A 14,584-nucleotide genomic window follows, 5' to 3' on the forward strand; every position below is an offset into this window, starting at 1 on the left:
TGGAAGTCCCACTCCATAGCCCCTGAGCTTTGCCACCAGAAGTCTCCCCCCTTGCCCCCCAGAAGTACTCCTTTTGGGAAGAGGGTTTGCATCTTGGAACTGGAAAAAACCCAAATTATATACTAAAAATCAACCATCCACAATAAAGTATTTTAATTTTATTTTAAAAAATATTTTGTTCTGATTTGTATGTGTTTGTGTGATGTACATAGAGGTGGCTGCATAATAGCTCAAAATGAAATCTTACTCTTGTATATTGCAAGGGGTGTGGAGAAGTGGGGATGTATGGAGGAGTGTGTATGGGGTTTGTGGGGGCTCTGTGTGTGCGGATGCATGTGTATGTGGGGTGTGGGGGAGGGTGTGTGTAGATGTGGGTGTGTGGGTATGGGGGGTTTGTGGGGTGTGTTGGTGGGAATGGGGTTTGTGGGGTGTGTGGAGGGAGAAGGTGGCTAGGGATGTGCATGGGGGATGGGTGTGAGTGGGGGGGGTGCATGTATGGTGGTGTGTGTTCATAGCAGTGAGTGAGGCTCCCCCCAGAGGCACACAGGTGTGTGTGGGGGGGCGCATGTGAGGGAGGGTGTGGCATTTGTGAGGGAGGGTGTGGGTGGGTATGGCATTTGTGGAGTGTGTGAGTGTGTGGGGGGGAGGGTGTAGTTGTGGAGTTTGCAGTGGAGGGTTTGTGGGTACAGTTGAGTGTGCATGGGACCCCCATGCATGTGCCTTCCTGAGCCAGTTAGCACCTGCCCCTGCCTCCACTCCACAACAGCTTAGAGCCTGCACATCCTGCGGCACCTCTGCGCCACCGCCAGCCGTGCACAGCCCCAGCATACCCTGTGCCTGCTCCAGACTTACCCCTGCCAGAGCAGATCAGCTGGAACCCACACACAGCCCTGATCTGGCCAGCTATGGCACAGCCTGCCACCCCCTGGGCATGCAGCAGGGCTGGGGCAGATCTGCAGCTAGACCGCCTTTCTAGGCAGCTCAGGGTGGCAGCTCCTTACAGCTCCCACTGCTCACAGCCCCACAGTACTGGTGGTGACCTGCGCTGCATAACCCCAAGCTGTAGGCCCTGGACCTGCTCCAGGCTCTGTCACTCAGGCTCAACAGTGATGGCACAGGACAAAAGCTGTTGCTCAGCGTGGGGAGAAAGCAGATGCTCCCCCTCCTGCTGCTGGCAGTTCCCTGCTGCAGCAGCCCAGAGCCTGCATGGGGCTGCCCTGTGTCTCCGATGCCATCACCACTGCCTCTAGGCTGCCCTGCGGTGGCAGCACAGAGCAGACACCAGGAAGCCCAATGCAGCATGAGCTCCAGGTGGCTGCAGCAGGGAACTGCTGGCAGTGTGAGGGGGAGGGGGAGGGCCAGGGCCACTTTCTCTCCACACTGAGCAGCAGCTTTTGTCCCAAACTGCCACCGCTGAGCCTGGGCAGGTGAGCCCACAGCAGGAGTGGGGAACATGGGACTGTACAGCACTGGTCCCTGCCAGCTGGAAGGAGTCGCCTCCACCTGGGCTGCCTAGAAAGGCAATCCAGCTGTGGAGCCGCCCCAGCCCCCCTGTATGCCCGAGGGGGTGGCAGGACACATCATGGCTGGACTGTGCCTGGGCCAGGAGACTGAGGGAACCGCTGCAGGCTGGACAAAGACCTGCTGTAGGCCAGAACTGGCCTGTGGGCCGTATTTTCCCACCCCAGTTATAGTCAGTGTTCTCTCTAGTAGGACTAAGCTGCTCCACCTTTGGAATAGAAGTTACACTTGGTATAACCATTCAGCTAAGGGCAGATGAAGCAGTCTAGGTGTCTGCCCTTGGTCTTTATACCTGTGAAGAACTCTTCCCAAAACTGAGGGATATATTGCTATGATTTTTGTGGTCCCCGCAGTCATCCCTAAGTGGCTGAGAAAGTTATGAGTAACTTCATTTTTAGAAGGAGCAGTGACAAATGTACCTTTTCAAGGCTATATGTGAATGGAAAAGGCTGGAAAGCTTTTAGCATAAATTAAATTGACATTCTCCTGCATGTTGCTCAGTTCCCCAGTCAGGGAGGCACTGGGCACAGGCTTTGCTGGCCTGTGGTGGTTTTACTCTAAAAACCATCTGTAAGAAGTAGTGTCTTTTCATTCAACAGAGCTGTGCCCTGTGTGTGTTCAGTCACACCCACTGACTTGTATGACTAAAATAAGATTGTGCTGCTTTTACTCCTGTTAGCTCTGCAGAGCCAAGGCAGTGATAGGAAAGGAAGCTGTTTTCTTTTCTTTTATCAGCATAAAGAGACTTGTTTAGTGGGGGCAAGTGTCACTGAAGGTAAGATTTAGACTGCAGACTATTACAGATGATGACAAACATACATGAAAGCAAAGAGCACAGACTGCCTCTCAGAACCAAGGCTGAGTTTGTAGGGTTGCAACTGGGTTGGTTTTTTTTGGGGGGGGTGGGGGAGAAGGGAGTAAGGTATTCCTTGTAAAATGAAAAGTTTGCTATGGAGATGAAGAAACAATGAGCAGAAAGCCCCCATGATGTTCTCTGTACAGGATTTTTATTCCACATTAGAACAACACCTGAAGTCCCAATTCCATTCCCAAAAAGAAAGGGGAGAGCAAAGATTCAGGGTGAACACAAACTTGTAAGGAATCAGTGGGGTTTTTAACATCTACTTTCCCCTGATAACTCTCCCCTGGGGTGTGTGTTCAGTCCTGCCTCCTGCATGTTAACAGGGGAAGTGAAAAACTAGAATGTTATCAACCGAACCAGACAAAAACTGCCAAAATTATTCTATTCACTTAAACCCCCCCCCACCAACTCATCCTGGAAGAAAACAGCAACCTCTAGAAATGCCAGCCAAGGAGAATTGGGGGGGAAAAAAAACTGTTCAGGAGATCTAGCAGGGGCTGACGGGTTTCCTTGCTATGGAGCTTCTCTGGGGCAACTGCTGTGCCAGTCTCTCCCATGTCTGACATGGCTGTTTTATTGTCTCTTTATGGGAAAGGCAGAGGGGTTGCTCTGCCTGGCAACGCAGGGCTGTTAATTTTCTTTGAGGGGATTAAAAGGCAGGCTGCAGCACTCTGCCACGGAGAGATTTTCTTGGAGAAAAAAACCCTGTATGAGCACTTGCAGCTCAGTGAGGGCAGGGTAGGTTGAGCCATGAAATGTGCGTGTGGAGGGGTCTATTCTCCTACTTTCTCTCCTGTGCCTCTTCTCCCTTCCCTGCCTCTGGGGGTCCTTTCCCTCCTTCTCTTCTTTCTGAATCTCTCCTTGACTTCCTCACCCCTCCCCTTGCTCTGCAAACCTGCCTGCCCCCCCCCCCCCGCTCCCTCCAGCAACTCCCTGAGACCTCTCAGGCCCTTCCTGCTCTTTCCTTTCCCCCTGTCCCTGTCTCTCTCCACTACACCCCCCACACACTGTTACACACACATACACTTCCCCTTGCCCCCCACTCTCTGCGCAGTTCCCCCAACATATACCGTCCACCCACCCTGCCCATTGCTCCCCCAACACCTCCACCCCACGCCCCACTGCAACACACACATACCCACTGCCCATTGCCCCCCACACAGCCACTCACCACCCATTGCCCCCACATATACGTTGTGCACTGCAACACACATGTGCACGCCCACACTGCCCATTGCCTCCTACGCACACACTGACCATTTCAACACACACACGTACTACCCGTTGCTGCTACACCCCCCAACACATACATACACCTACTGCACCCACTGCAACACCCACCCCCACACACTGCTCCTTGCCCCCCACCTAACACACTGCCCACTGCCGCTGCACACACACCCAACACATACACTGCCCATTGCCGCCCACAGACACACTGCCCGTTGCAACACCCCCCCAAATCCCCATTAATACCCATCGCAACCCCCCACCATCGCCGCCCAGCCCCGCGCCCCGCTGCCGCCTCCCCCCGGCAGGGCGGGCTGCGGCTGGCCCCGCCCCGGCCCCGCCCGTGCGTGACGCGCGGGGCAGGGCCGGGGCAGAGGCGCGGGGCGCCGGGCCGGCGGGCCGAGAGGCAGCGGGCGGGCGGGCGGGCGGGCGCCGATGTGCCAGCGGCGGCGGCGGCGGCGGCGGCGGCGACGGCGCGGGGGGGCATGGAGAGCCTGCTGGAGAACCCGGTGCGCGCCGTGCTGTACCTGAAGGAGCTGACGGCCATAGTGCAGAACCAGCAGAGCCTCATCCACACGCAGCGCCGCCGCATCGACGAGCTGGAGCGGCGCCTGGACGAGCTCAGCACCGAGAACCGCAGCCTTCGCCAGCAGCAGCCGCCGCCGCCCCCCGCCGCCCCGGCCCCGGCCCCGGCCCCGGCCCCGGCCGCCGCCGCCGCCCCCGAGCCGCCCGCGGCGCCGCCGGAGCCGCTCCAGCACCACCGACAGCTCCCCGCGCCGCCGCCGCCGCAGCCCAGCCGCGCCGGGCCCAGTGGCCGGGCGCCCCCGCAGCCGCCGCCGGCGGACCGGGACAGGGACAGGGAGAAGGAGAAGGAGAAGGAGGCCCGGGAGCGGGGCTGCTGCGGCGCGCTGCTGCCGCACAAGCCCCCCGCTGCCATCGCCAAGGGCGCCCTGAGCCGGAGACCCGAGTGAGTGGGGCGGCGCCGGGGGCTGCGCGCCGGGGCGGCGGGGGGCGGCAGGGAATCCCTCCCGGCCGGCCCGGCCCCAGGGCTCGTGTGCGCCACTCCGTGCCTCTCGTCCACACACACACGCACCTGTTGTCACATACCCCACCCATTTGCCCCCCCACATCAGCCTTTGCACCACGTACACACACTTCCCCTTGCCACCCCCCCCCCCCGCATATTCTTTAGTCTCTCACACACACTGCCCCTTGCCACACACACTGGCGGTCACTCATACACTGTGCATTGCCCCCACCACATAAACACTCTGCCCCTTGCAACACACACACACACACACACATGCTGCCCCTTGCCACCCCCTCATGCTCTCCCTCACACATGCGTGCACCCCCCCATATTCTCTCTCACACACTGCCTCTTGCCACACCACCCCATGTTGTCTGTATCGTCTCTCCCTCACACCCCATGTTGTCACGCATACACCACTCATTGCCCCCACACACTGCCCCTTGTAACACACGCACGCGCGCGCGCACACACACACATATACATGCACACTGCCCCCTGCATACATCACCAGTGCATACACACACACGCACGGGTGCATGTGCACACCAATCACCCAATACATAAGGCAGGATGGTTCCTGTGCAGCCGGGGCAGGGAAGGAGGCTTTGCCAGTCACAGCAGCAGAGCGCCAGTGCTTCTGTTTGCATCAGGATGGTGGACAGCTGGTAGGAGGGAAAAGAAAAAAAAAACCAAAAAGCATCCTCGTGGCCCAGCAATGGGATTTCCTCACCATTATGGATGCCTGGCTGTGTTGCACAGCTTGGATGTAGGCACACATGCCATTCACTTGTGACTATCTCAGTTTTCTAGCTTCTTCAGTGACTGGTACCTGTCTAAGCTTTTCAAAGGAAGCGGGTATTTTTGCTTGCCTTTCCTCTTTAATAAAGCATGCATGGATTCTAATACCCAAAACCATGCTATATGTGTGTGTCTATGCTAAGCCGGAGCTAGCAAGCCAGCAGCACGGACACTGAAGGAGATTAGTGCTGGAGAGTTATGTTTTTCTGCATTAGCCATCTAGTATGTCCCCTTTGGAATTAAAACTGTGCTAGGTACCTGGTCTGCTTTTTCTTAGGTGTTTTGGAAGTAGGGAAGTGGTTTTGGTTGAAAGCAGAGTTAGTGAATTTGGGAAGAACAGAAAGAGTCTGATGTATTCCTTAAGCCACTATAGCATCTGAGAGCAAGAGTACACACTGGTTGTAAAAGCACGATTGGCCTTCTTTTCCAGATTAAAATGGTTTAGTTCTGATGCTATTGAAGAAAAGGAGGTCTTTGGAATATTTTCTAGCCCAGAACACATTCTTTTTCTCTCTCCTCTCTTTCCATAAAAGGATCCCTATACTGCATTTGCTTCAAACACTGAAGGTTAGCTAGAAGCATGCAGCTAGATTCCCAGCTAATTTACACCACTTGCTCATGTCAGTGAAATAGAAAGTTAGTACAGAAATGTCAAAATCTGTACGCAATATCTTACATAGTTTCATAGTTTGTAGGGTTGGAAGGAACCTAAGCAGATCATCAAGTCTAACCCCCTGCCATGGCAGGACATATACTATATATCTTGCATGCCAAAACCAAACTCCTTTCCCCTAAAATGTTATATACTATAAGGGCTCAATTTTGGAAGCCCCACTTAATGAGGCCAATAGAACTAGTCATGGTAGCAAGCACTCTGCCACATAATGAGCACTTTCAGGATCAGGCCGTCATTCACTATGCCCTGTAAGAAGTTTTAATAAGACACAGGACAGATTCTAAACTCATGTACAATCAACTCACTGTCCGTCCAGAAAAGCTCAGTTTAATTCACCTGTGTTACACCAAATTAAAGCCCATGCAAGCAAGGCAGAATCAAAGCTAATTTTTTAAGAATCTGAGCCCAGCAGTGAAACCACAATTAGAAACATAGTATTGGCAAGGTTTTCCTTTCATCTGAATATAGTTTCTAACATACGTCATTAGACAAACTGAAGAGTCAGATTCAATACATGAGTCTACTCTGTATAGCTGCTTCCTGTGTGAGCCTTTTATTTGTAGTGAGGTTGGTTTTGGGGGGAAAAAAACCCAAAGAACTGTGGCTTTTTGATTTCATATCAAAATGCACAAACAGAGGAGCATTAAGGACACAGATGATCTGTGATATATATATACAGCGATTTGTGGAAAATCAGGGCTGCTGCTGGGGATAACACAGCAATCCCTGCAGCTCTCTTCACTCAGGAGGATTAAAATAGACTGCTTCTGTTTCTTTCTGTAGCTTAGACAAACTAAAGTCTTTATATAAAAATCAAATTTCTGAGATTCAAAAAGGTCCAGATTCCTCACTCCCGCTGGTCCATGTCTGTTGTTCCTTTCCTTCTTTTTAAACTGATTATATATATCAGGCTTTAGTTTGTCTCATCTGAAAGTGTCAGGGGGAAATCAAAGAGACTGCAACATCTAACTCTGAGGCAAGTTGAATATGGAAGCTCTGACAGTGTGTGTAGCATTCCTTAAAGTCCAACTGACCAACCCAAGAGTTATATTTGGGATTTTATGCAAGAGTAGGGAACATTTGGTTTAGTAGATGCGGTACATGGAGAAGATCCAATATAAAGTTAACCTGATTTCCATCTTTTTCCCCTCCCCTAATCATTTTACTGCTATGTTATGAACATTAAAGTATAGTCTTCTCTAAAATGTATCTCACTAGGTCTGTGAGAACCAAATAATTATCACCAAAGAAAATGGCTACTCTAAACAGAGCAGTAATGAAATCTTACAATGCAGGAATGTGGTGGGTAGAAGCAAGGCTTAAACAGATGTCAAAGCAGTGCCAAGTCCATCATTGCCAAGAAATGGGATTTTATCAGTTTTCCACTAAATTGTAGGGCCAAGACAGCTTGTTTAAATCCATTCATTCTGCTCCCCTGTCTCAGGGACAGCCCAGAAGTCTCTCTTATTTAGAGCTGGGGTTGAGATCGCCTGATCACCCTGGCTCAGCCTTCATCTTTGGACAGAAGTGAAGAGCTAAGCTTTTGGGCCAGTGTTACTCTCCATCTTGACCAGCCTGCCTTTTTCTTAAGAAGCTGACAAAAAAAATACACATTCCTTTCTCTTTCCTCTCGCTTTTTATATAAAGTTTAGGCTTATTTACTGTTCTGCTTTTCTTCCCAAAGGTAGACAAAACCTCCTTTATATTTTAAGTAAAAAACCCCATATGTAAATAACAAGTCCTTTTCTGGAAAAGAAGGAATTCCTTAGGTATGCAGAGGACTGCTAATTGCTGCTGCATGTCATTGTTAGAGACTAGCAATGCTGAGCTCACTTATTAAAGGAGATGTTGAGGAAAGATTTGTGTTGCGATTTCTCAGCAGGAATTAGGCTGATTATTATTCTGTGGCATGTATCTCTTTCTGCCTAGAAATCTATTGCATAAGTGCCTCACTTTCAATTCTAAAAAACAAAAATTAAGGTCAGTCATTCTGGAATGTTTTGCCTGAAAAATACAGGTTGTCGAATTAGCATGCTTTAGATCACCCTTATTAGGCAAGCTCTTGTCTTAAGAGACCATCCTAAAATATTCCCAAATGTTTTGAATGCGATTTTCCCTTCCCCCTTTTATCAGAAGACTACATTTATTGCCAGTCCCTTGACACTCTTCATTGCATACCACAGAGTTACACCTGGATTGATTTGGCTTCATAAGTCTAAATGGGAAAATGCTGCAGCCCTCTCCTCAGTGGGTGTTACTACTCCAGAGTAAGAACTACAGGGCTAGGTCCTTTGTACACAGGTGGCAAAGGCTTTTGTGATATAAGTAATAAAAAAACATGAATTCATTTATAGAGTCTTCCATCCAAAGACAATAACATTTACATGAGACCAGGGAGCATTATAAAGCCTTCTAATACCTGTGGTGAAACTGGGGCATAGAAAAAAAAAGGTGGCTTGCTTACCCTTGCACAAAAATTCTGTGGCAGATCCAGGATTGGATCTGATTCAGTTGAATTCTAGTTCTGTATTTGCAGCTGAAGACCACCCCCCTCCTGCAATTTGGTACCTCTTGGTGCAAATGTTATAGAACTTCAGGTCCTTAGGGGCTATAATCTTTTTGGAGCACACTGGGCTGAAACTCTTCGATTTTGTGTTTGTTTTAGATGGGGGTAGGAGGAAGGTTATCTTGCTGTTTAATAAAGAAGACACAGTTCGAAAGATGAAATATTACAGCCACAGCCTCTGCTATGGACTGAGGCTGTTGGCTATATTTTTTGTTTAATTTAAAAAGCTCAATTATGTAACTATAAAATGAAGATACTGCATATGCAGATATGCTGCTTCCCTTAATTTTTCTTTATAACTATGCATTAATGTTCTAGTCTATGGATTTTCTGCAGGGTAAAAGCATTAGACTGAATCCCACTGATTTCAATGGTACTAACAATTACTGTAAATATTTTGGCTTACTAGTAACATATTTTGCTATATTTGTGCACTGTGCCTGTAAATGTTATATATATATAACAATAACACTCAGTTATAAGAATGACCCCAACCTTCCCCTCCCCAGTTTTATTTTGGGTACAGAAGTGTAGGAGTTGTCCTCTGATTATATTTTTAAATTCAGATTTAGTTCTGAGTGTCACAGGGTTTGATAACATATTTATTTTAGACAATAGTGTAGCAGTGTTGGTATTGCCACAAAGCCAACTCTACTGTAGATGCACTGCACCAGTGTAAAAAGTCACTTGAAGCTGTGTGGCATATGCTAGCTTCAAATAAAGTTGAGTTTTGCACTGATGCAGGTACATCTATGGATAATGCCTCAATGTAGACAAGTCAATAGATTGTTTAAGCATGATATATAATTTGACTAAAAAGAATATGAGGTAGTATCCATTTTTCCACTGTATGATGCAGTATTCCTTTTAAGTTATATTCATATTGGTTCCATTCACTTTCAGTTCAAAATACACAGTACAATATAAGCTGAATGATCACATCCATAGCATATAAAATCTGTACTGGGCAAACAGTTACGGCATTAGTGATTACTAACCCTACCATGAGAAATCCCAGAAAAAGGGGGAAAAGTCCAAGACTAGGACAGACACCATATGAAATCTCAGCTGCAAGGACAGAGTTTGAATGGCTAATAATGTTACCATGAAAAATCCCACTGATATTATACAAAATCCTTGCCATAGCAAGAAGGCATCATTGCTGAAGATGCTATCAGAAGAAATCCAATGTCTGATAAGGATATGAGGAAGCAGTAGCAAGTAATGAGTCTATAGGAAATACCGGCCAAGGTCATCATGTGTCAGTATCTATGACTACTACCACCAGAAATCCCAATAAGGACAGTGCAGCAGTGCCTCTAACAGGCACTGTATAGACCTCTAAATGTATAAACCTCTGAATGTAAACAGCTGTGGTCTACAGTATCAGCAATGAAGGTGGAACATCCAGTGCTCAGATGGGGAGATGAGAAAGATGCAAGCATGTTTTCTTTATAAACTGGCTCTATTTTTGCTTTAATTTCCCTTGGTTATATGTTTTGTTACAGCCAGCTGGATAGTCCCAAGTCACTTGGAAATTGAATACATCCTTCTACAGACTCAGACTTTGTGTTGGTTTGCCTCTTTAGTGCCTCTTCCCCAGGGAGATACAAGATTGAGGCATGCTTTCTTTTACTTCCTGCCCTTAGGAGGAGTGAGCTCGTCTGGCACCATTTTTAGTGTCATCCCTCAGCAACTGACATATGAAAGGGCATGTATTCCTGTTAATTAAACCATTGGGAAATCCAGACAGGAGGGTAGGGTCTCAAGGCCCAGTAATGAGACCACTCAAAACACCAGGAGGTGAGGATATGGGTCCCCATAATAGTGACTCAACACAATGCTGACCAAAAGGCCAATATGCCAGAACCCAGAAAGAGAACTGTTCAGTTCTGACTGGGGATGGGGAGCATTGCTACAAAGATTGACTATGGTGCCATGTAAAATCTCAGTCAGGGGTTCAGTTCTTCAGTGCCAGGTAATTGTAACATTTAGTCAGCCATAACTCTCTCTGTTGTACTTGTGCATTGCAAGAAACATTTTATGGAAGGTCACTTACTGCGCTGAAGTTCCTACTACACTTGATGGTACAATTGACCGATACTTTAATTTCCTGGTTTTTGTGGGTTAAAAAAGCCCTTTCATAGCATGCTCTCCCGCAAACACACTTTGTAAACAATTGCATTTGATTAATATAAATCTTCTGTTTATGTAACCTACAGATGTATAGCATATATATGCATACAATATAGTATTTACATTTTACAAAGATTATACACACTCTCATCTGCATTGTACGTGAAATCAACTGAGCTATTGGTCACGGTTAGGCGTAGCAATTACAAATTTGTTTCTAGCCTTGGCATGATGCCAGATAATGAGACTTTCAGGGAGCAAAGGGAGGGGTTGCTCTTTTATTAAATTCAGCTTCTGTTTAGTGGTTCAAAAAATATGTGTCCAAATGTTAAAGCAGAATGTGCACATGCACAGATTTACACAAAAATGCAGAGGGCTGCAATGACTTCCACACCTTGCCTATCCAGATCTTGCTCCTTGGTTTAGTTTGCTTGCCGTGACATCTTAGGGTGAGAGAGAGTCAGAAAAGCTCTGTTGTCTTTCTGTCTTAATCTTTTTACTTCTTTATTTTGCTTGCTGTGTTTTATTATTTGTCTCTTCGTTTCCCCTAGTATTTTCTTTGTGTCAGTTTAGCTGCATTACTCTTTCTCCCTTTCCTTCTTAGTTCAGCTATGGTTTATTTTTCTGTTTATTTGTGGATAAGAAACCTTCTTTGATCCCCCCCAGGAAAAACACTGTAGAAAACCAGAAATGTATTTTGGGCAACAGATACAAAACAAATGCATTTCTTATAAAATTGCAGGTGGCTTGTGATCATTGCTTAGTCTGGAACCCTTGAAGAAAAAATAAGTACAAGATAAAGGAATACTTTATGAGCCCAGATTAGAATGATCTTAAAGTGTGACATTTTTCTCTGCTTTTTAAAAAAGGAATTCTGAAAATTAAGTAATATTTCCCCCACAAATATCTGTGCCCTAACATACGCTGAGTTAGTAGAATTCTAGTGTTCATTCTATTTCTGGATTTTTTGTTTTGCTCGGCTAAGTCTTAAATTGGTAGATGTGAATCTTGGCTACTGGATCTGTTCCATACAGTGGTTCTATTTAGGGGGAAGTATGCTCTATTGGCTCCTGTACTGGGCTGGGAATCAGAAGACCTAGGTTCTATTTCTAGCTCTACTCTTAAATTTACTTGTGACCTTGAACAAGTCTCTTTTTTTCAGTGTACACCACTCTACCCATCTTACCTTTTGTTATAAAGCACTTGGAAATCTACAGATGAAAAACATTAGATAAGAGCTGAGTAGTCTTATTATGATCTCCATTATACTGAAAAACAAAGTTATCATCATTAGTTTTCAGTGTGTTATGTGTAAGAGAGGAAATGCGCTTGAATATGCACTAATGTGTGTTATGTGCCCAAGAGCAAAATGAAATACTATTTAGGTTTTTTTTCCTTTTTTATAGGTAAAAGTGCATCTTCAGCTGGTATAAATTCTGTTCCACTGACTTCGATCAGCCATCCCAATTTATATCAATTGACAATCTGTTGTAGCCTGTGTGCATATACACATGTGTGTATTCACATACACATCCATATACATAAATGTACACTGATTTAAATGGCTTTATCTTGAGTGCTGACAATACAACAGATAACAAGTCAACACAGAAATAACAGTGAAGAATGAAAAGCCATTAAGTATCATTTTGATCCTTCATGTAATAGGTGTGTAGTCCTTTTAATAGTATTATAATTTAGTGCCTATAGGAGGTTTGTTGCTGCAAGCTCATAAAGATATGCTGCATGTCTAGTAATGTCTTTATGTTCCCTACCTAATGTGTATGAGCCATCAGTCTGCTTCATATACAGGCAAATTTGTGCAGCTTTTGCTAGCAGCGAAAGCTAAAATTATGCTAATTGATCAACTCTTGTTTTTGTATACTCCAAAATTAAAACTTTTTCAGGAGGGGATAAAACTTTCTTTGATTAGTTTCAGAGAGGGGTGCATCTTTGCAACGTTGAAATGTTGAAGGAGAATCCCCTTAGCTGATTTTGAGTCAAGCAATAACAACTTTCTCCAAAATACACCTACTTTTGTCTAGTTTACATTTTTTTCAGGGTTTTTTGTAAATTGTTCCTTAGTACTTGAGAATGGTTAAATGGTAGAGGAAGGTGTTTTCTGCTCTGTTTCTGTGGCCATATTTCAATGTATTTTCTCAGCCATATTGTATGTCCTTCCTAGGTCTCTCGTGAAGAAGGGAAGCCTATATCCATATCGGGCTGGGCATCCATGAGAAGTGAGGGGATCTATTTGGCTCTAATAAAATCATTGCTCTGTTAAAATCTGTTGTCTTTTAAAAATGCTCTGTTAAAATCACTGATCCTTTATCAGTCATTTCTCAGCTATTTTAAAGACATAGTTAAAAGCCTATTGTTCACAAAGAACCAATAGTCTCCTGGGACAATAGTGTCGTGGGAGAAATAGCCTTTTAGCTATGTCTTTAAAACAGCTGAGAAATGACTGATGAAGGATCAGTGATTTTAACAGAGCATTTTTAACAAACAACAGATTTTAACAGAGCAGTGATTTTATCAGAGCCAGATAGATCCCCTCACTTCTCATGGATGCCCAGCCCAATATGGATACAGGCTTCCCTTCTTCACGAGAGACCTAGGCAGGACATACACTATGGCTGAGAAAATACATTGAAATATGCCCACAGAAACAGAACAGAAAACACCTCCTTCCACTCTCAAGGACTGGAGAAAACTGTAGGCACAACCCCTCCCCCCACCCCAAGGCAAATCTTGTCTTGCAGTTTTTAAACTTCCTCCTCATTTTTGCTGTATTCAAGGATACTTTTCCCCCAAAACCCTGAAGTTTCATTTAAAAATAAGACATTTATGTCAGGTTCTGCTGTCTTCTGTTCCTCTAGAGTCCATTTCCAGGCAGTCCTCCAAAAGTGGCTCACACCATTTTGCTCTAATGGGAAAATCATGCCCACTGCAAGTGCTTCAGCATCAGCTTCCAGAGTTGTGCTGGCAGACTGAGTGGAATGCTATCCATATGGACTGTACCACCTCAGCTGAACTGTATGGCTAAATCTGGGTTTGGGCCTAAAAGCTAGGAGGATCCTATACACCATTTCATTTATTTAAATACAGGGCCCATTTCCACTTTCATCCTGTAATTATGGAACCCAACGCAGTCCCCTGCCAGCCTCAGAAGAGACTGCTTTCATCTGTGCTGGATGTTACATAAGAAGCGTCAACTGTATAGGTACTTCAGTTGCCTCACAAATATCCTTGTCTTCCATGTGTTCATTTCTAATTTACAAATCCATTTCCAGCTGGACCTCAGCTTATCTCTGCCTAGATACTTGAATAGACTCCTTCACTACAATAATTGAATATTTGGATTTATCCTGAGGGCCATCCTGGTATCCATATATGCCAGACCACTGATCTTGCTCTGAACTTGCAAAAGACCTGAGGAAACCACTTGCCAATGCTTCTTCCAAACATTCTACATTAATGAAGCTACATCTTAATGTACACAGAATGCCATTCTGTAGTTTCATAGTTGGTAGGGTCAGAAGGGACCTGAGCAGATCATCAAGTCTGACCCCCTGCCATGGAAGGAAAAAGTACTGGGGTCAAACGACCCAAGCAAGGTGTTCGTCTAGCCTCCTCTTAAAGACTCCCAGGGTAGGAGCCAGCACTACTTTGTCTGGAAGTTGGTTCCAGATCCTAGATGCCCTGACAGTGAAGTAGCACCTCCTGATGTATAGTCTGAATCTACCCACTGCCAGCATGTGA

At 46.1% G+C, this 14,584-nt stretch overlaps 1 protein-coding gene across 5 annotated transcripts in view; it reads left to right on the forward strand.

Moving 5' to 3' along the window:
* Positions 1-4,012: 4,012 nt before the first annotated feature.
* Positions 4,013-14,584, forward strand: part of IQSEC3 (IQ motif and Sec7 domain ArfGEF 3) — a 151,226-nt gene continuing 140,654 nt past the window's right edge. For all 5 annotated transcript variants that reach the window (XM_090043383.1, XM_090043387.1, XM_090043385.1 and 2 more), the window contains exon 1: positions 4,013-4,580. In XM_090043383.1, coding sequence (XP_089899509.1) covers positions 4,099-4,580 — 482 coding nt within the window. In that variant the 5' untranslated portion in view covers positions 4,013-4,098. The remainder of the gene's footprint in view (positions 4,581-14,584) is intronic.

The sequence above is a fragment of the Crocodylus siamensis genome, chromosome 4, assembly GCF_052110815.1.
Source record: "Crocodylus siamensis isolate JL-2025a chromosome 4, ASM5211081v1, whole genome shotgun sequence".
NCBI classification, from domain to species: Eukaryota; Metazoa; Chordata; order Crocodylia; family Crocodylidae; genus Crocodylus; species Crocodylus siamensis.